Source organism: Myotis lucifugus, unplaced genomic scaffold (assembly GCF_000147115.1).
Source record: "Myotis lucifugus unplaced genomic scaffold, Myoluc2.0 scaffold_203, whole genome shotgun sequence".
Taxonomy (NCBI): domain Eukaryota; kingdom Metazoa; phylum Chordata; class Mammalia; order Chiroptera; family Vespertilionidae; genus Myotis; species Myotis lucifugus.
Window position 1 is genome coordinate 1,391,455 of NW_005871251.1, and position 22,106 is coordinate 1,413,560.

The window sequence follows — 22,106 nt, forward strand, 5'->3', positions numbered from 1 at the left end:
GTAATAATATAGTGGGCTTTCTTTTAGTCAAAGGACATGCTAATGCATTCTTTTAGTCTTTCTCAGGATTAACTGGCTTCATGTCTCATGTCTCCATTTGCACATTTCTTCTACTGTTTCCTCAGCTGCTGCTGATGCTAGAAGGACTGGTAGATGAACGGAGTCGGCTCAATGAGGCCTTACAAGCAGAGCGACAGCTCTATAGCAGTCTGGTGAAGTTCCACGCCCATCCCGACAGGTAAGAGAGTGACTGCACTGTGTTCCCGTTTACTCTCATTAAGTGCAGATGCATACGATAGCGAAGATGGGAGAAAAGAGAGCAGAGACAGCTACGGGGACTGCCAGTTTGTCATTTGTTGTGTGGATTGCTTTGAGCAGAAGTGTCCAATCTTAAGTCAGTCATATAGCTGTTGAAAATTTCAAATGAGAAGACCTAGCAGGTTTCTAAAATAATGCCTTGCCTCTAGTAAGCACTCCATGTATAGTCCTTTCCTCTCTCTGCTCCATGTCCTACTGTTCTGCTGTAAGACTAAGGCTGTAATGGGAACTGATACTGTTGAGTATCATTGAAGAAAACATATTTACTGCGATGGCAATATCACCCCAGGATCACCGATAGCCATCGTGATCAGTCTGTATTCTTGTCCCTCTTGATTTGGGGTCATGTATATTATATCGTTCTAGTCCATTTTATATTCTTCTCCTTTTTGTACATTTTGCCTTCCCTCCTAGGCCCCTTTTCTCTTTCCCAATTTTTTCTCTTTCCCAATTTTTATTCTTTTACTATTCAGTTTCTATTATTTCTGGATTTAATTTTTTTTTCTACTTCAAGCAAATGAAGGAAGAGGAAAGGTAGAATAGGACCCCTTGATTGTGTTACTTTTAAAGAATGTCTGTATCCTTAGTGTCTGTGAACTGGGTTCCTTTTCAGAACACTGTCAAGTCTGGTTAACAAACAAGAGAACAAGTATTTTACTTGGCTCAATAGTGCTTCAGTTTATGTTTAGTTTTTCCTTTTTTTTTTTTCCCCAGAAACTAACACTCTTAGTCAAATAATGAAATTTCTCTTATGTGCTATAGGGGTGTGAGATAAATCTCGGGAGCTATAATTTCATGTGAGATTGGCCCAGAGCCTAGGATAAGGGACAAGCTTTAAAGAAAGGAGCAGGTCTTGCTAATCTACCACAGTGGCCACAAATGCCACCACAAAGACTACATTCATTCACTGTGTCCTGGAGAAGAGTTACTTTAGACAAGCATGTCCAACTCAAAGGCTAACACAGCTGAATAAACGAGGCATGCAGCCCGCGGGCCGTGAGTTTGACATGCTTGCTTTAGAAGGTCTCATGGCATTGATGGCTCTTTGCAAGCACAGGTGGACTCATTACAGTTGATGGCTAATCCATTTTCCTTCCGTGTGGCATGTTTAATCAGCTCTGACAGAGACCAGACTCTGCAGGTGGAACTGGAAGGGGCCCAGGTGTTACGCGGTCGGCTCGAAGAAATTCTTGGAAGAAGCCTGGAGCGCTTAAGCAGGCTGGAGACCCTGGCCGCCAATGGAGGTGGGGAACTGGAAAGTGTGCGAGTTCGTCACAAGCATGCCTTCTGAGCACTGGCGGGTCACTGCAACCAGGATGGAAAGCCTTGTTTGTACTAACCAGAGAGAGCCTGGTCTGACTGGCAGAATTCAATGGTGACTTACTAATGATAAAACTGGTACAAGTAGCATCAACTACAAAGTGAGACTCACGTTAGTCTACCTGAACTTCACAGTACATCTCCATCTCTACGTTGAATGGTGGAGGTTACAAAGTGTATTTGCACATTTTAAATCATTCCATTTTAGTTTTCCCACCCGTATTCATCCTTTTCCCCAGCGCCTCCTCCTGATTCCTTCATCCCTTCTGTGGGCAATAAAGTTTATTCCTCCCCCACTCTCACAATCCATTTCATATGTTCCATATCATGTCATAATGCATGCGTGTGTATTATTTTTGCCATTCAGTCAACTCCTGCTCTTTGAGGGAGAGTAATTTAAAGTTTCAAGATGAGAGAGAGAGATTTAAAGTCTATAAAAATGACTTTGCATAAGTGATATAATCTTTATCGGAAGGTAACCAAAACCAAGTCTTGTCGTGGTAGACTATATATAGCATTGGGAGGGCCACATGAAAGAGCAGAGGCAAAGGATAAAGCATTGATAGTAAACCTTTACCTCCAATATTGGTTCAGAATTGATTGTTTAATGACTATGAAATTAGATTAGGAGCACATTAAATTCCATTAAATTCTTTTTCTTTAAACCAAGGGTATGTTATTTAGTCAGAACATGACTTGAAGAAAGCTCCCAGGTCTTCTAGAGTCAGAATCCTCTATGTAAAAAGATAATTCGAAATGAACGTTCCCCATTAAACTTAGTATTTCACCAAATAAATCATTATGGCCAGAGGAGTGTATTGCTTGTCTATTTTCAGGTGGTAGTGGCACTGATGGAGTCCTATATTTTTCAATTTTTAGTGGTTCTCCATTTCTTCATATTAAAATAAGTAATAGGCTTCAGGCTTTGAGGTGTTTGAATAGTTTAGAAATAAATGTCACAGATCTGTGTTTGTAGGTTTCAGTCATTGTCTCGGTGCTTTCTTACAGCGACAGGATAGGTATAAGGACAGGGCCACTGGAGATTGTACTGGTTCATCGCTGTTGATAGTGTAAAAAGAAACCAGGATAACTTGGAGCTCTGTGGGTTCAAATGAGATATCCTATTTTGCTGGATGGTAGTTTCTTAGATTAGAAGCTAAGATTTTGGTTTTTAAACCTGATGAGCAGGGATTGAGGCTTTCTAGCACCGTAAATGTGACTGCTCTTTGTAAACGAGGTGGAGTGCAGTGAGTGTCCTGTTTGCCCTCCATTGTTTTCCAGGACATTTATTTCTTTCACACTCTTGTGTTGACATGGCTTGCCTGACATTCTAAATTCCATCCAAGAGAACAGCCTAGCATTTTCTATAAAGTATTTTGCAAAGACTGATAGCCTTAATAAGCCTTCCTCTTCATGGAAGAGCTTTCCAGGTTTAGTGGCTTTGGCGGGGAAAGGAGTCATTTAAGGAAGGAGATAGGAAGTGTAAGCAGAACCATCCACTTTCTTACTCTTCTAATCTTAAGAGGCCCTTCCTGCACAGAGCTTATTGTGACTTTCTGGATGTAAGGAGGTGGGTATTCGAGCAGTGAAAATGTCAGCCAACCAAAACATTTAGGAAATGTTATCTCTTAATTTTACGAGTAGACCAAGGAAGCTTTCTAAGTCTCCTAAGATTCAACCTTGAGTGACTTGAGTCCTAATGATTCACAATGATTACAGGAATTTAATGTTAATTACCACTGCTGCTTCTGTCAACCTTGAACAAGAGGAGGAACTTCCCTTGGGGTCTTGAACTGTTGCAAAGTGTTAGAGGAATTCAAGTTAGATGAATAATGAGAAACTCAACTTCCTATTGAAAAATTATCAGAATAGATTAGAGAGGAAAACTGTAAGTGAATTTCTGGTCCCGATTTAGATTCCAAAAGGACAGACTAACTTGTTACTTGCCTTTTGATACTGTCTTTGGAAAACATTTTAGAAAATTCAGTGCTTTAGTGGCAGAGGATAAATTAAGTTTAATTTTGATACCACTGATGTGACTGAAATCAGTACTGATTTCCTGGTAGCTGGAATGAGGCTTACAAACAGGGCTGCCTGGAGAGAGCTCTCTGGGCCACCACTGTTGTGTGATAATTTGACATCTTATTAGGGAACACAGTTCTGATGAATTTTGTCCTATAATGTACATATAGATGATATTGTGATCGACCATATCAACTAGAGTTAACATGATATAATAGTATCCATTCTCTCTTTAGAAGCACAGACCTTTTCTCTTATTGGGTTGTGCTACCTGTGTCAGGCATTTTTCAACATCACCATAATTTTAAATAAAGCATTGTGAGTTCTGCTTATGGAACTTTATGCCTGAATAAAAAAATCTTGAAAGAAAATGAATGAATTAAATTCTCCCTCAGATCATAGCTGTTTAGCCAAGTTGTAACTTTGGAAAAGACATTTTTGGGCTATTCTAATATTGTCTGCCTTTTAGTTTGATAAGGTGTACTTTTACCCTTACCCCCACCCCATTTTTCTTCCTTCAATTGTAGGCAGCAGCAATATTTTTGGTACCTCTACTTCCTTATTCATATTTTTAAAATATTTGTCAATGCTGTTATATATAGTGAGAGCTCTATTAAAGCAAGAAAATCTTGACCTGAATAGGATATTAGTTTCTAGCCACAAGACATTTTCTTAGAGGGTTCTTTAGTATATTTCACTTGCACAGTTTATACATACGTGATCGCTGTGACAAATCTTTATAAAGACCTATCACTATTATGCTTATTTATGCTCCGAATTCAGTGTCTGGTCCTGAGAAGTTTGCTTTATAGCTTCAATGCAGTTCACGAAATTGATTTCGTTTTTCTCTGTCTTCCAGTTGGACCTAGAATTCTCTGATTGGGTGAAGGGGGAGCAGATCAGATTATGCCCAAATTGCTCCTTTCCTCGAGGAATAAAGTCTGACTGATGTACCTAAAGTCACTTCCCTTTGGGCTGTAAGCCTTAGAGAAAACAATGCTTAATTCCTTGGCTTTCCTTGAGCTAGTGTCAGAAAACTTTAGTTCCTATTGTTAGGATAAAGCCATTGTTTTCTGGTTTCTGGTCTTTTTATATGAAAAAGTCACAGAATCTTCACATTTGACAGCCCTGAAAAGTTCAAGTTGCCTCTTCAACTCGGGCCTCAGTAGTAATTATACAGGTCAGCAGCCAGTGCCCTGCAGGGAAATGTGACACTGCCTATGAAGTTAGGAAGAAATATTGGTCCTCCGCACACAGTCCATTTTCCATCCTGTCTTGTAGAAATTGTACTGATGGTAGAATAAGTGAAATCAGCTTTCTTTTTCAGATACTAATATCCTGAGAGATGAAGCCTGCAGAGTATGTTCTCTCATTTCTCTTGGGGTTAAAGTTCAGAGAGATTTTCTTCTCCCTTTGGTGGTATAGAACCATTTGTACTATAGAAAGAAGAGCTAGGAATATGGGGCTCATGAGGCAGCCAGTATCAAAAAGCAAGGAGCGAGCCAATGGGACCATACATCGGAGTGATTTCTATGGGGTGACAGTTTCTTAGTCTTTACACCTTTTGGAATATGATTTACGCCACCCTCTCGCTAGACATTTGGATCGATAACTTTGTTAAACCGTTTTTATTATGATTACATGACAAGCATGTTGCTGTTAAGTAGTCTGAGTGTTGACAGAAGGTAAGTCCTCAACCTCTTGCTATATAATCACAAGAGCCAGGATGCATTTCCCAAGTCAAACATTGGCATTGCAATTAGCTTCCAACAAAGGATGGGAAGTGGAAGGGAAACAAAACTGTAGGGCTGACAATAATAACTGTACCAGATTTCAAATAATAATTAAACTTACCAAGTGAATTACTCATTCTTTTTGCATTACTTTCCCTTTTTTCCCATTGTTTCAAGTCAAATTTGAGAAATAAACATCTCTATCATATTGTTTTCCTCTTGCAAAAGCTGGAAGGATAAAATGGAAAGTTCAGCAACATCAGAACATGTTTGATGTAAAATAATGTGAAGAGTAGGGGTGTTAGGTTCATGAACCAAATAAGCTTCCTGGTTCCCTTAAGGAACTCATAAATGTCTGGCACATGCATGAAGTTTGCTTTCCGTAAGTAACATGAGTGCGCACCGCCTCGTTTGCCATGATCAAAGTCCTTGCTCTAAAATGCCATCCTCTCTCAAGCTGCACGTGTGTATACAGGTATGTTTTACAAATCATGAATTTGTTTCCACGAAATAGCGGCAGTTTGATAATAAAAACAGCTTTATTTTCATCGCTTAAAAGTTTGCTCCTAAGGCTTTTGAGAAAAATGAAACTGATTCAGACTATTTAAATGAAGGAGGAAGTGACATGTTAAATGACCCAGTAACTTGGCATTAGATTATTTCCAGGTCTATTTCCCCGTCCGTGTATTTTCCTCAGGAAGGGCATTTCTTCATGGCCCTGTGCTGTGCTAACCTGTGTTAACATTTGTGCTGACGTGGAGAGTGTACTTTTTTCTTTTTTTTACATATAAGTATTAGAATTTCAGCCACTTGAGTTGAGACACACAAAAAAGTTGTTACTGATCAATAAAAGTATCCAAGGCCAAACAGTAACTATTGGTTTCATTTTTAAAAGGTTTAAGAGAAAGAAAAAAAAAGAGAGAAAGCTCATATCTTTTTTTTTTTCCTTATAGGAGAATCAGTCTGTTGACCATTGTACTAAAATTCCAAGTTAGAGTAAGGCTCTGGTGTGAGTGAATGAATGCCTTTGTGTTTAACTAAAGGGAGGAAGAGGAAGGAACTTGAATTTTTCTGCTTTCAAAGAAGTGAGCCTAAGGGACAGCCTTGTATTTCCTGCAGAAATGGAAATGGACTACTGTACCTTAAAAACCCTTTCTTGCTCTCCTCATTGAAGGAGAGTAGTAGGAAGAGGGATGGAGATGTGAGGAGCCAGTTCTTATGGTGGGTGGTGCTGTCCCCATAAAGGTTCCTGGAAAGTCCTGCTTCCCATATCCTTTGCATGGAAAGAGAAAGACCATGAGCAGGAAGAATTCCTTGACATTGTAGAAGCTTAAGCACTGAGAACAGTTGCTTTCTGAATCAAGGACAAGCTGGTAGCGACTTAAGAGAGGTTGCAATTTAAAGACAAAGATACACCCTGAAGGGGCTTGACCAAAGACAACAGTTTTCTACCTACTTCTGTTCTAAGATCAGAATCTGTCCAGTTAAAGAACTTTATTTCTCAGCAGAAGTTTATGGAGGACTATATGAACTCTTAAAGTTTTCTTATGGTCCAGAAGGGAGTGGATGCAGGTGAAATTGTCGCGTTCGATAGGCGAGCGGTTTCCTTTGATTGTCTCATAGTGCATCATAAAACTTGAGCCTGCAGTAGCTGGTTCATGATGTGAACATGTGACTCCTCGTAATGAGCCCCTGGCAGGGTGCCCAGAAGTGAAAGTGAGATGGGCCCAGAGGACCCGGCTCAGCAGCCTGGCAGCAAGGGAAGAACAGCCGGGCGCTTGGCACCGCCAACTTGTTCATGCTGTGAAGTATTTAGCTCTTTGAATCTTCTTTCAAAATAGTCAGATGTGAGTCCCGTATCCTGAGTAACCATATGGGAAAATATTACTCTTTTTCTGCTGGTCCCATATAAATGGCTGGAAGGGAAATCGGTAATGACTCTAGAGTTGGGGAAAAGTGGTTGTGTGCAACCAGTTTGGGCTCGTTACTGCAGAATTAAAATAACACTTCATGGCTTTCCCTCTAAGGCTTATTCGTGCCTGATGGAGTTTGAGGGCAGCTAGAATTTGATGATGATGAACCCGGTGTGTGAAGCACCTGTCACTCAAAAGAGCTCATTCTATTTACTTACAACTGTGTTCTTTCAACGGTTCTGGGAAGCAGGGAGAACCAAGTGTGATTTCCAGCCTCTTGTTTGGGGAAACACACAGACATGCAATAGATTCAATCCAGATTCAGTTAATCACAGGTACAAAGTTTCCCTCTGCTGGTTACCTACCCTTGGGCCACTTTAGTTTACCAACAATAATAAGACAATAATGTTTAAGGGCAATATTTAGTGGTACACGCCATATGCCAAGCACCGTTCTAAGCACTTTCAAAAGCAGCAAACCCTTTAAAGTTCACAACTAGGGAGTGGGTGTCATTATTAACCCTAGTTAATAGGGTTAACTGCTGAGAGAATTGAGATACGGAAAGGCTGTGACTTGCCTGAAGTCACATAACTAAAGACAGAAGCAGAAATCTAACCTAGACATTCTGGCTCCAGAGCCCCTGTTCTTAATAATTATAGCCATCTGCTATTTAAAAAGCGCCACAAATGCATGAGTTTTTGCCTCATTGATAACATATATATGTGTGTGTGTGTGTGTATATATATATATATATATATATATGCATAATAATTAAAATTTTGCCAAGGATTGTATAGTATTTTAGAGGTTTGCTTTATTTCTGTGTACTTTATCATCAGATCGCTGGCAGAACATAATTTTCTAAATCTAAAAAGGGAAGGTTTTGGTAACACTTCAGTATGTGTGTTTCAGAGCCTAGAAACGCAGGAATCACAACTTGAGAACTATTATTGAAGCCTCAACAGTTTTTAATAAAAATTTCAATCTAACACATAAAACTTAACCCTGGAGAAGGAGAAGCAAGTTAAATCTGAATGAACAGATTCTTAGCTTTCAGAGATTCTAAAGGTGACAGACTATTTTATTTCACATTCATGAGAAATAAGTAGTAGGTTTATTAATACAAAGCATAGCACCTTTAAATTAGAAATTTAAAGTATTCCAAGTTAGTTTTGAAGATAGTGTTTTGTTACCTTGTAAAAGCTTAGAAAGGGGTATTTTGTACAAAAGAAGTTCTTTTATTGTCATTATTTAAAAAAAAACACACCAGAAAGTAACAGAAAGAGGGATGTCTAATGTGTAAAACATGTAGGACCTTGTGTGGGATAACATTCATCCCAATATTCTCTATAATTTTTTTTTATTCCACCCCACTCTAACACTAAAAAGCTTTCTGCATTCTAATCCAAGTTGGTGAAAGGCTGAGCAGCACTTAACACTGTCCTGGAGGAAATACAGGGACTATAAACTAGCTTAAAAATAAATACATACATAAATAAATAAACATTAAGGAAAGTAAAACCCCTGTGTAGTGGAGTGTTGGGATGAAATGGGCATTCTTGCTTGGTCTCCCTTTAATTCCTAATGAGTTCAAAACCATGGTATCCTGCTCCTGAGTGAATTAAAGAGACAGCATTATCTAGAAAGGTGGATGTGGCATCAGGAAGGTGGCAGAGGTAAGTGGAGGACAGAAAGTTAGACAAAAACTTTCAAAACCAGTGACAACCACCTATTCTGATTCCCCACTAAACCTTACTCCTGAAACGTAGTCTGGAATCATCTTGGGATGTAAGCCCAGAATGGCTACATAACTCACCAAAAATGGTGTGGGGATGAGGATCCTGACCTCACAGAGCTGAGCTTTCTTCAGTCACAGGGTCATTCTCTAGCCCAATGCTCAACAGTAGGAACCATGAAAAGTGTGTTTTCTTAATCTGCCACTGAGTGGGGCAATTCATTTTTCTTGGCAGGAGAAAATAAAGATTCTGATTTGTACTGTTGTACAGAAAAAAAAGTTGATAGTAAGCATAATACAGGGTGTCCCAAAAAAATGTATACACACTTTAATAGCTGGTAGTTCAATTTTTTAAAATGTATTTTAACAAACTGCCTTTATAATTATTCAAAGTATGTGCTTACATTTTTTTTTGGGGGGGGGGGGACACCCTATATATGATACAGATGTCCTCAAGTGATTTAGCATCCTAGATTCAGTGAATTTCCAAAACAGCCAAAGCTTAGGGAGTGTGTTCATTCACTCTACACAACCAGTGTCCTGAGCCAGATGTTCTGGGGCTGGTTTAAAAGATTAAGTAATGGAAATGCCTATTGTGCACTGTCCGCCAGGGGACTCCAAAGATGTTGAGTGGTAGAAGTCCCTTGTAAGTAGGGCTTTATTGAACAGGTACTGCCTTGATCCAAAGATAACACAACATTCACGGTGAAGATCAGTGAGTGAATCCTAAGATGAAGCTTTTAGAACAACATGCCTACTACCTTTTTGTACTTTAATGAGATTGGCCCAGACCATTGCAAACATCTGGCACGAACTTGCAGATGCCGGGATGGAATGCGGGGTTGACCCTCCCCATTCACCTCATCTGCAGATGGTACTGAATGCTCCTTATTCACGCAAGGCCTTTCATCCAGGGATGTCTGAGCTCAGAAGCAGGGTCTTGAGTCTTGAAGAAACAAAGGTACAGATCTGACTTGTCATTAGAAGGAACAGTGAGCTGCCTCATGAAGTTCAGACACTTGTCTTCTTGTCAGAACCTTGGACATGCCACCTAATCTCTTCGAGGCCCAGGTTACTACTCAGAGGTCAGAAGAGTTTTAACCAGGTTTGTTGCCAAGGTCAGGGTCACAACTAGATCAATAGGTTCTCTAACTTGGGCAGGTTCTGTAAGACCCAGAGAGTGTCAAGGTAGATTTTCTTTGGTGTTCAAATGAATTAACCACTATAAATTCCTACACTTTTCAGAAGAAATCTGTAATGTGGGCCATAGGCCTTAATCTGAAATTGGATGGATAGACAGTTTTATTCTAACATGTGAAGAGGAAGAAATGTCCTAAGTTTTACTGTCTGATATGGCAGCCACTAGCTACATGTTTGAATTTTAATTTAAGTTAAGCTATTTTAAATTAAAATTTCAGTTCCTCAGTCACACTAGCCATATTTCCAGTGCTCAGTAGACACATGTGACCAGTGTCTACCGTATTGGGCAGTGCAGACATAGAGTTGCAGAAAGTCTATTGCTCAGCACAGCTCTAGACCTTTGCCCAGACCACCAACTGCAGCTCCTTGTCCCTTAGTGCAGGGCATAGATGCTTGTGCCCTAGGGCAACCATGTCCATCTTTGGGGAATGAAAATATGGATTAAATCCCATTTGGGCCGAAACCGGTTTGGCTCAGTGGATAGAGCGTCGGCCTGTGGACTGAAAGGTCCCAGGTTCGATTCTGGTTAAGGGCATGTACCTGGGTTGCGGGCACATCCCCAGTGGGAGATGTGCAGGAGGCAGCTGATCGATGTTTCTCTCTCATCGATGTTTCTAACTCTCTATCTCTCTCCCTTCCTCTCTGTAGAAAATCAATAAAATATATTTTTAAAAAAATCCCATTTGGAAAAAGCAGTGCAAGAACCCTTCAGGCAATGGATGTTGGCATTGAGCAAGAGTCTGAGAGATGGGATGGGGGGTGTTAAAGAATTAAGAAATACCTGTGCCTTGGGCCTTGACTAGACCTGAGCTTCTGTAGGACACAGGGCCCCTAGAGGAGGCTTCCTCAGAGATATTGTCACCCCATGCACAGCTGATCCCAGTGATGGAAAAGTATGAGAGAAGCAGGACTGCCCTAGTCCCCAGAAAATCGGGGACCCTGTCCACACTCAGTGGTGGGGAAAAGGGTAGTCATGCTGGGCCCATGTTACCGAAGAGAAACTTGTTACATAGCCAGTCAGAGGCAGAACCGGGGTGGTGGGGGGGGAGGTTGTAATTCAGACTTTCTGGAAATAAGTGAAAGGGTAACCACTCTGACTGGGCTCCTTAGGTACAGGTCTGTGCAATCAAAGCCAGCTTATGTTTTGAGGCATAAGCTTGAATGTTAGTAAGAAAATACCAGTGATATAGTGAGAAGGCTTTTCTACAGATTTGGCACGTCGGTTCTGCCTTTCCTGTCAGCCCTGCTGGCCAGGGACCCATGCATATGGGGAAGGGAAGAAATCAGAGGCAGATGGCAAAAGGAGTGACATTTTATCTGCCGTCTGGAAGCCACCTGTGAAGGGAATCACCTTTCTCTTTTGGACTTATTTCCAGGTGCAGCTGCAGGGGATGACACCGAAGATGCGAGCACTGAGTTCACTGACAGCATTGAGGAGGAGGCTGCACACAACAGCCACCAGCAAGTAAGTCTGAGTCAGGTTCTGGGTCCCAGGGTGGAAGACTCGTAACTCTTTGGGGTCTGGTGCTTTCCTGCAGCTCTTGCGGACTGAGAGTGAGAAGCTATCTTTTTATATAAACCACTTCCCAGTCTTCTCCCTGCCCTCCCTGAGCTCCCCAGCCACTTTGCCAACCTCTATCTTCACTCCATTTTTCTCTCCAATACACTCTTTTGTTTTTACTCCTCCTGTCTCTTACCCCTGCTCTCTCTGCCCCTTCACCGGCCTTTGTCCCTATGTACCATCTATAGCTGTAGCTCCAGGAGAATTTTTACTTATAACAAGACCACAGACACTTTCCCTCTTGGGCTTTTGTAACTGAAACACACCACTGAAGACAGAGAGTCAAAGAAGGGCTACTTGGGGAGGTGGCAGGGCCTGCGACCTGCTTTGGGAGAGTGCTCTTTGAGAAAGTCTAAGAGGATTGAATCATTCTCAGTGAAATCTCATCATACAAAAGAGAACTTTGTTGGGAAATCTGACAAACCACCCAGGTCATGGCACATCAGTGACCAAGAGATGGCACTTCAAGAGCAAGCCCCTGTCAAACCTCAACTTGGAACCCAAGGCTGAAACACTGTTCTCACCAACCATCAATGATGAAATAACCAGCATATTCTCAAGCTCAAGAATGTAATGGCCTGGACCTCAGAGATTAAGTCACCAGTAGTGATCCCTGGCACTCACTGGTACTCCTTTGTGTCTCCACCTTGCCCAGTGACATTTAGCCATCACATCTCCTACATGGACCATGCCCGTGACTTAAGGAGAAAGTGGATTTTTGGTATCTGTCCTTCTTGCAGAAGCAGCTGGGTATTTCCAGTGATAACTTTCTTGGGGGTATTAGGAAAACTATAGGGGAAATGAGGCTTTCTGAGTCTGCCTGTACATCCGCACAAGAAAAAGAGGAGACATCTAATAAACCAACAAGAAGAGCCCAAGGGAGCAACCCCCAACTCTTGCAGGATTTGGCACAGTCTTTGGTTCTTGACATGAGTAGTTGTCTGGAATATCTCAAGTCCTCAACACAGATTATTTACCTTCTATCAAGATCCTCTCTTTATTGCTCTAGACATACCTGACCCTTACTTTCCCCTTGAGTTTCTGCATGAGCTCTACTTACCATTTTACTTTAACAGCTTCTTCTGAGTCCTCCTAGCCAATGCTTGTAACTTTACTTATGTACCCCACAGCCCCTTTGCACTGGTCCCTCTGCCTCTCACTTCCTGATTTCACTGAGGACTCTGGGAGAGTGAGAGGGATCTTCAGGATGACCAAATGTCCACCCTAAGACATATTGGGATGTCAGCAGGTTATTGCTACTGTGGGAAGGATTGACTTTAGAATAAATGAACAAGAGACACATAAGACAAGAGCCAGGTTCTGAGAAGTCCTTCATTCTAATTCTCAGTTGTAGGCAAACTGGTTAGTAAAGTCATTTCTTCCTTAACCTTCTTTCCTATAGTCTGCCTGGAGACAATGACCAGAGCACATTCTGAGAAGGTCAGTTCAACCCTGAAGTAAACCTTTACACTGGGGCGTTTGTATTTTTCTTGCAACCTCTTCCCTATTACTTGGCATAGGAGATAATAAATTATGGGTTAAAAAACCTTTGGATTGGGGCTTGGCTCATGATTGACAAAGTATATACCTATTGGATGAAGGCTATCTTGCGTAAGCACCATTTTGCTTTCCATCACCTTTTCTTGAAACTCTAATCTTCAGTTTGGGGTAAGAGGTGTGTGAAATCATTGTAAATTTACTTCAACTTTTCTGGAGCTTGAGGGTGTGACTCTTCTGCCACCAATTAAATAAAGCTTGTTTTGCCATAACTGTTTTGTGTCCAGATTCTCAAAAATGTGTTTGCTTGTATCCAGGGAAATAGGCCGTTGAGATTAGGTTCTGAGCTTCTTCTAGTTGTGTCCTTAGAAGGTTGGCTTTGTTCTCGACACAAAGCTTCCTTCCTACCTCAGGCATACACACAAGTCCCCTAACAAACACACCCAACTTTGTGTTTCTTCCAAGGCAAGAACCACCTTTTGGCTACAGCAAGTAGCTTTATCCATATGTATGAACTCACCCACCTCAGGAAGTCTCAGGTCCAGCCATGGTGGTAATTTTCAGTCTCAATCAAATGTAAAATCTATAATAAATACCTAGGAAATTCCTGGGAAAGAAACTAGCATAATCAATTATTATCTTTCTTCTTTGAACTTTTGCAATGGAAAAAAATTAATCAAGAATCAAGATTACGCCCTAACCGGTTTGGCTCAGTGGATAGAGCGTCAGCCTGCAGACTGAAAGGTCCCAGGTTCGATTCCGGTCAAGGGCATGTACCTTGGTTGCAGGCACATCCCCAGTAGGGGGTGTAAGAGGCAGCTGATCAATGTTTCTCTCTCATTGATGTTTCTAACTCTCTATCCCTCTCCCTTCCTCTCTGTAAAAAATCAATAAAATATATTTTTTAAAAAGAGAATCAAGATTAAAATCAAAGGAGAGAAAAATGAGTAGACTTAGTGTGATGAACTTGAGAAAAGAATAGTTTTAATACCCCTAATGCTATCAGAGAACTGATTTACATTATGAGAGAAACAAGAGATCAGAGCTGCATGTAGACCTGCATGGGGTTCATGGAAATCCAGTACACAAAAGGAGTTATACCCTGACGTAATAGAACAGATGAATTAGAAAATGGGGGGAAGGGGGTGAGAGAAAAAAGCTGTAAGAGATACAATTAACAATAGACTTAAAGGATTTATACTACCACCACACATACTTGGGGTTTTATTGGGGGAGGGAGGAAATACTAACTTTCATGCATTTGTATTTAAAAGTTAAAGACAAATTAGCCAAAGTAAGCTCCCTTTGACCTGAAAATATGAAACCCAGATCATCCTGGGAACAAATCAGATCTCTCTTTTCTCATTTTATAGTGGGAAATTAAACCACATGGACTTTATGGTCCCTTTTAGTGTTAATATTCCATGGGTCTTAATTTTGTATTTAAATAAAATGGGTATATTTAAATCAATAGAAAAATATATACATCCAGAAGGTACATTTAAAAATTGGTGGCTATCATTAAAGTCAGACATTATTTTTAAGCAGAAGGAACCTTTAAGGTTTAGAAAAGAACAAATGTTGCCCTAGCTGGTTTGGCTCAGTGGGTAGAGCGCTGGCCTGTGGACTGAAGGGTCCTGGGTTCAATTCTGGTCAAGGGCACATGCCCGTATCGTGGGCTTGATCCCCAGTAGGGGGTGTGCAGGAGGCAGCCGATCAATGATTCTCATCATTGATGATTCTACCTCTCCCTCTCCCTTCCTCTCTGAAATCAATTAAAAAGAAAGAAAACAAATGTTTCACCCATATTAAAAGCTGATGCAACATTCAGTTAGTTGCAAAGAGTTTACATAAAAAGATATCACATAGTTTGAATGAGGACTGAGGTTATAAACTTTCAAACGTGGTTTTATTCAGTCCCCCTTCCTTTATTTTGTCCCACGTGCCTTGTGGCACATGCAGGGGTGGCCACCAGTCTCACCCAGTTTGGCAGCAGAGGCATAGAGGCAGACATCCCAGAACTTCCCAAATCTCAGGCTCACAATCCCAGGGAGGATTGGATGCCTAGGAAATAAGCAATTGTTTTTGCTCATCTCTTTCATCTTTGACATGGATGTGCATCTCTTCACAATCCCAACTGCTATGCTCCTAATCACCATTGCACATACATGTCATGAGTCAACCCCACCACATACCTGCAGCCTAACTTACTATGCTCTGTCATGGAGTCAAAAGCAAAAGTCAATGGCTTTGTGCCAAGCCAAGCAGCTCTATCGATCATCGATCTATTTACACTCCTCTGGACTCTGTTCTGTTCAACATATTTGTGACCTGAATGAAGGAATAAAGCATTTAATTAATTCTGCAACATATCCCTAATCACAACCCCACTATATGGTTTATGGAGAGGCACATAAATATATTAATGACTTTGATCATTGGGAAATGATTTTGTACAGCCAGAATGAAGTTATAAGTAACAAGTACAATTTATAGAGACAAGTCATACTTATAGAGATACAAGATGACAAATAATATGACCGAGAAATAGCTATGGGGAGAGGTGGGAAATTGGGAGGTCAAAATTGAGAGGAAACAGAAGTCAAGATGACATTGAGATAAATGATTAATACTGGACCTCCAGGCAAATTCTTGTACTAAAATAATTAGTCATAAACTAAGTTGAGTATCATACTCAAATTTGTTTTCTACACTTTTAAATGCATGGGGGAAACTGGAGAGGAGCCCAAGATGAAAATTAAGGAAGTCTAAAAGTTAAAAATTCTCATTTGAGGGAAAACCGTCCAATCCACTTTAGTTGAAACATTGAGGAGTAATGTCAAGAGTATCCTAAAAGAAAGGGGAGGTGGGGAGTTGGGAAGTTGTTTCCGCTTAGATTTGCAGAGAGAGTTTCACCCGCAGCATCAGCACAAGGGTGATTAACCAACAAGTTAACTTAGCTGCTGGCAGGTGGCCTCACTGTAGCTTCTCAGTACTTGTGGGGTGTGGTTCTCCTGCAGCCAATGAAATTCAGCTTGTTGTGTCTTACCTGCAGCCCCATCCATATTCTGATTCTGTCACTGACTCCTGACTGCCCAGCACCCTGAGCCCTCCCTCTTGATCATCCTCTTTGGAGTCTGAGTTATAGGCACAGTCTGAGGATTTGAGCGCTGGTGTCTCGAGCCTTGATCTTCCCAGTCACAGACTCCAGGGTCATGGAGCTGATGAAACTTCCTGACTTGTGAGAAGATTCAGGGGACTCAGCCCCCTCAGGAGGAAAATCACAGCACGCATACTTCCCAGTCCTGTTTAAACCTCATTTGTTCGAATTTTTATTTATTTATTATATGCTTTTGTGTTTTTGTTTTTCTCATCCACCTCTGGAATCTTCTCTTCCTGCCCATGGCAACAATTCTCCCTTCTCCCTGGGTGTGTCCTCCCCACCCAAACCAGTCTCCAGGGCCCTTCTGGCTGAGGAAGGCCTTGGAGGGCGCTCACTTTAGGTCTGCCTTTTTTTGTTCCCATTCGAGGCTGCCCTGGAGATCTGATGTTCCTCTTGGATCCTCTTTAATGGCCTGACTTCTTTAAATCATGATTTTCTTTCAGCTCATCAAAGTGGCTTTGGAGAAGAGTCTGGCAGCTGTGGAGAGCCAGAACATGTCTCTCTGCCCTCCGTCCCCGACAGGAGGGGGGAGTAGCAGGGGTCTTCAGGAGGAAATGCTCCACCTGAAAGCTGAGGTCCACCAGCACCTCGAGGAGAAGAGGAAAGCCGAGGGGGAACTGAAGGAGCTGAAGGCTCAAATCGAGGAAGCAGGATTCTCCTCTGTGGCCCACATCAGGTAGGACAACCCCCAGACCGGGGAGCCGGCCAATGGAGAGGCCACCATAACCGAGGGACTTGCCTTGCTGCAGCCAAGGCATCTGCCCCTGCCATGGGGCTTCTTGGTCCCCATCCCAGGCTCCATGCGTTTATGTTTCTACAAGTCCTTTAGAGAAAAGTGCATAATACTGGATAATGGTGATTTCTTCCCTTGATTCTACTTGTTAAAATGTGTTTTACTGCCCTAGCCTGAGGACAGAAGCATCCCAGGTTCAATTCCAGAAGCATCCCAGGTTCAATTCCAGTCAAGGGCACATGCCTGGGTTACAGGCTCGATCCCCAGTAGGGGGTGTCATCATTGATGTTTCTATCTCTTCCTCCCTCTCCCTTGCTCTCTGAAATCAATAAAATATATTAAATATATATATATATATAATATATATGTTTTACTTAAACTCTGTTATATGTAAACTTAGTTGAGCTGTCATAGGTAAGAACAGTATATCTCTTTTGATCCTACAGCTGAACCTACAATCAAACCATATGTACATATTTTTATGGATTATTTTCCTTTCCCCTGACAGAGTTACTGACCTGACACTCTGATTTGTTTAACTCTCCACCCAACTTTAAGATTGGCTGATCTTGTAGCAGATAGAATTTATGAAATTCTTAGCCTATCTCTTGAGATGATTTTGTTGAGCTTTGCTTTCATTATTGTGAAAACAATAGGATTTTCCCCAAAGCATAAAGTTAGAATATTAAATATTCTTTTCTATACCATACACGTGCCCTTTATCTCCTTCTTACACCTCCATTTTGGTAAATTACAGCTCCCTTTGTCTCCATTGAGGAAACACTCTCATAGACAGTGTATCTGAGTCCATGTCCTAAAGCATTTTCTTCCTTAATTCATATTAGACAAGCTCTTCTGTTGGTTCCAAGACTTCAGGATTCTGAGAAATTCAATCTAGAAGCATAGCCAGCTGGCGATGCTTGGCCCCTGATGGTGTATGTTCCCTGCAGAAACACCATGCTGAGCCTTTGCCTTGAGAACGCAGAGCTGAAAGAGCAGATGGGAGAAGCAATGTCTGATGGATGGGAGATGGAGGAGGACAAGGAGAAGGGCGAGGCGATGGTAGAGACGGTCGTGGCCAAAGGGGGTCTGAATGAGAAGAGTCTTCAGGCTGAGTTCAGAAAGCTCCAGAGAAAACTGAAGAATGCCCACAACATCATCAACCTCCTCAAGGAACAGCTGGTGCTGAGCAGCAGGGAAGGGAATAGTAAGCTGAGTCCAGAGCTCCTTGTGCACCTGGCCAGGGAGATCGACAGAATGAACACGGAGCCAGTGTGTTCTCCTGGGAAGCACCAAGGCCAAGAAGAGGAGGACGTGACCGGGAGACCCCGCCCCAGACCCCAGAGCCTTGACCTTGGGGCTGCCCTTGCAGTGGATGCCCACCAAGTAAGTGTGGGATTAGATGGAATGAAAGGCCTTTGAAGAAGGGCTGGAGTTGTCAGTTTCTTCCTTAAGCAGCTCTGCCTTGTGGGTCCAGAGGGACTAAGGGAAGGGCACCTTTGCACCACAGGCAGCGGTCATAATATTCCTCACACATTCAGGCTTAGGAAGGCTTTTGCAACATTATACCATAAATATTTCTCAAGTAATTAATTTCCCAGAAATGTATCTTGAGTGCTTAATTTTCTAGTAACATACTAGGTATTGCAGCAGGCAACACGACCTGGTCTCTGCCCTCCAGGTACTCAGCATGGAGGGAGAGCTGGACAGAAGCAGTTCACTGCAATAGGAGGCAGTGTAGGGGTGCCCAGGGTTGTAAGGCAGCCCAGACAGGCGGTGTGTAATGACATCTTTTCCTTATCACTGCCATTTCCTCTCCCCCTTCTTATTGAATTTATTAGGGTAACGCTGGTTAACAAAATTATACAGGTTTCAGATGCACAATTCCACAACACATCATCTGTACACTGCATTGTGTGATCACCAGCCCAAGTCAAGTCTCTGTCCATCACCATTTATCCCCCCATCCCCTCCTCCACTTCCTGTCACCGCCTGCCCCTGCCATTTTCATCACAGCTCCTCCCAGGGGTCTGTGGCTGGGTCTCAGAGGGGTTAGCAGGCTCCTTTTAAAGGGGAGGGGCTGTGCTGAGGATGAAGAAAAAATGGAGAACCCTGAGGATTCAGAAAGGACAACCGAGGCAGGAATGCAGGGCCAGATGAGTGGAGGTTTCTGCCCCTTCTCTTTCCAACCGTTGAACAAACATTTACTGAGGGCTCCTCCGAAGACTCGGCTGGCCCCGTGCCGTGTGCTGTAGATCCCGAGGTGAATAAAACATTATCCCAGCTCCCCAGGCTCCATCTGGAAAGCAAGATGCTGCCAAATGGCATGAGCAGGGCTGTGGCAGACACTTGAGTAAAGTCCATGGGGCTCAGAGGGGAAGTGGGCCTTGCTCCTGGGGCTGACCTCAGATTGCCCCGATCCCTTCACTTCCCTGTGCTGGCTCCTCTTCACAGCTGGATGACCAGCCCCAAGCCTGTGACCCTGGGCCACCGTCGGAATTGAGCCTCCCAAGACCCACCCAGCACCTGCGCTCCCAGCTGGCGCAGTGCAGGCAGCGCTATCAGGATCTGCAGGAGAAGCTGCTGGTAGCGGAAGCCACTGTGTCAGCCCAGGCCAGTCAGCTGGAAAAGTTCAGGCTCATGCTCAGTAAGTCCTGTGTTCCCGCCACCAAGCGTCTGTCTTCCCCCTGAGAAGCCACATGCCTTGCGGACTTCATGTCTTCCCCAACCTTGAAACAGACTTACCCCTGACCATGGTCCTAGCGTCGTGGAGGAGGATATTTAACTTTAATTGCAGGTGGCAGAGAAGAAGGGATGGATAAAGCAGTTTGCAGTGAGTTAGGGAGGCAGTGGACTAACAGCTGGGTTTGATGACCTCTGATGTGGTTAGCACACGGCCTTACCTCACTCAGCACATACTGATAGTTTCTCTTCTGCTCCTCGGCACCACGTCCGATTCTTCCAAAATATATCATCACTGTTGGTCTAGAATCAGTGCTTTCCAGCAGAAGGCGCTGCAGTGACAGAGTGTTCTCTGTCTGTGTCACGAGTGGTTATTGACCACATGAAATGGGGCTAGTTCATCTTGGGCGGTTTACCTTTTCTTTAACTTTAACTAATTTAACACCAAATAGTCACATGTGGCTAGTAGCTACCATATTGGACAGTGCAGAGCTAGATGTCTTGGGATTCTAAGTTAGTTCAGTGTCATTCAGGTATTTCCTGAGCTTCTGTGGCTAAGGCACTTGCTAGTTTCACTGGGGTTCCTAGGGATGAGAGTATGCAATATCTGCCGTCTAACGATGTCTGGTCCCAACTACGTCTGGGTCAACGTAGGTGAGATCATCAGTGGCAAACACTGGCTCACCCTGGTGGAGGGAAGTCGTGCTGCTTGGAGAGGGTGGTCTCTTCCACTCCATGAGTCCAAAGAAGCGTATATCCCACTCTGGATCTGACTTCCCGCCTCCAAGGGCCAGCGTGTGTGCCACCGAGTAAGTGAGATACCTTCTGTCTCTCAAACAGGTGAATCCCTGGTGAAGCAGGACAGCAAGCAGGTTCAGGTGGACCTCCAGGACCTGGGCTACGAGACCTGTGGCCGGAGTGAGAATGAGGCTGAGCGGGAGGAGAGCACCAGCCCAGGTAAGGCTTACATTCCCTCCCCATTCAGCCTTCACATCTGGGTGCTTTTGGCCAGTCCCACACCTGATGAGGAGGAGGGTGAGGGGGTGTTGTAAACTGAAGAGGACACAGGACCAGAGAGGGACAGGAAGTTTGGATGAAAACTCTTACCCCAGATGAAGCCGAGCGTGAGTTTGAATTCCTAGACGTAGTTTCCAGCATACTACTTTAAAGAAAACACTGTTCTAGCCAACTGATTAGGGAAAAATGCTAAGGCTTACTTAGTAATGAAAAGACCAAATGAGCTTTTGGGAATATGCAAACCATAAGTTAAAAAATTGTATTTCTACTATAAAAGGACTTTGATTGTAGGGCTAGCCACCAACTTGCAATCTAAAAGAGGAGAGAAAACACTTTGTAAAACAGAGGGAGGCCACACCTGACTTGCAGGGCTGTTGTGAGGACAGTAATACTGTATTTGAATGCTAGTCCCGTGCCAGGGCTGAATAAAGAGCTGCTTCAAATGTTACTCTCACCATTGTCCTTGTGACCACACTGCCTCCCCTGAAGGGTGAGGCTATGGAGCATGCCCAGCTTTACTCAGGAAGGCGGCTTTGTCTTTTCCCAGAGTGCGAGGAGCAGGACAGCCCCAGGGAAACAGTCCTCATGGAGGGGCTGTGCTCTCAGCAGGAGCGCCTGGGCTCGACCCTGGCCGGCCCCCCCAAGAGGAAGCCCTTGGAGAGCCAGCTGGGGAAGCAGGAGGAGTTCCAGGCATATGGAAAGTCCGAAGACATCTCTGTCCTCCGGAAGGACATCAAAGATCTGAAGGCCCAGCTGCAGACCGCCAACAAGATCATTCAAAACCTCAAGAGCCGGGTCCGGTCTCTCTCCGTCACCAGCGACTACTCGTCCAGTCTGGAGAGACCCCGCAAGCTAAAAGCCGTTGACACCCTCGAGGGATCTTCACCTCATAGTGTCACTGATGAGGACGAGGGGTGGTTGTCTGATGGCACTGGGGCTTTCTATTCCCCAGGCCTTCAGGCTAAGAAGGACCTGGAGAGTCTGATTCAGAGGGTGTCCCAGCTGGAGGCCCAGCTCCCGAAGTCCGGACTGGAAGGGAAGCTGGCCGAGGAGCTGAGATCAGCCTCGTGGCCTGGGTAAGGAAGGCGTTCCTCAGACCCTTACCAGATAGAGGATGGCGGAGTTTGTGCTTGCAGTAGGGTAGCCAGGCAGGTGGAAGGGAAAACCCAGCAGGGCACTTATTTCAGTGGTCGACCAAGTCTGAAGAAAGGA

General features: G+C 43.3%; 1 protein-coding gene across 1 annotated transcript in view; it reads left to right on the forward strand.

Annotated features, from left to right (window-relative positions):
* LOC102430540 (myomegalin) overlaps positions 1-22,106 on the forward strand; it is a 139,152-nt gene that overhangs the window by 91,719 nt on the left and 25,327 nt on the right. The window contains 8 exon segments of the mRNA XM_023761248.1: positions 126-238; positions 1,435-1,562; positions 11,618-11,706; positions 16,906-17,138; positions 18,146-18,581; positions 19,650-19,842; positions 20,718-20,834; positions 21,442-21,970. Of these exon segments, the coding sequence (XP_023617016.1) occupies positions 126-238; positions 1,435-1,562; positions 11,618-11,706; positions 16,906-17,138; positions 18,146-18,581; positions 19,650-19,842; positions 20,718-20,834; positions 21,442-21,970 (1,838 nt within the window).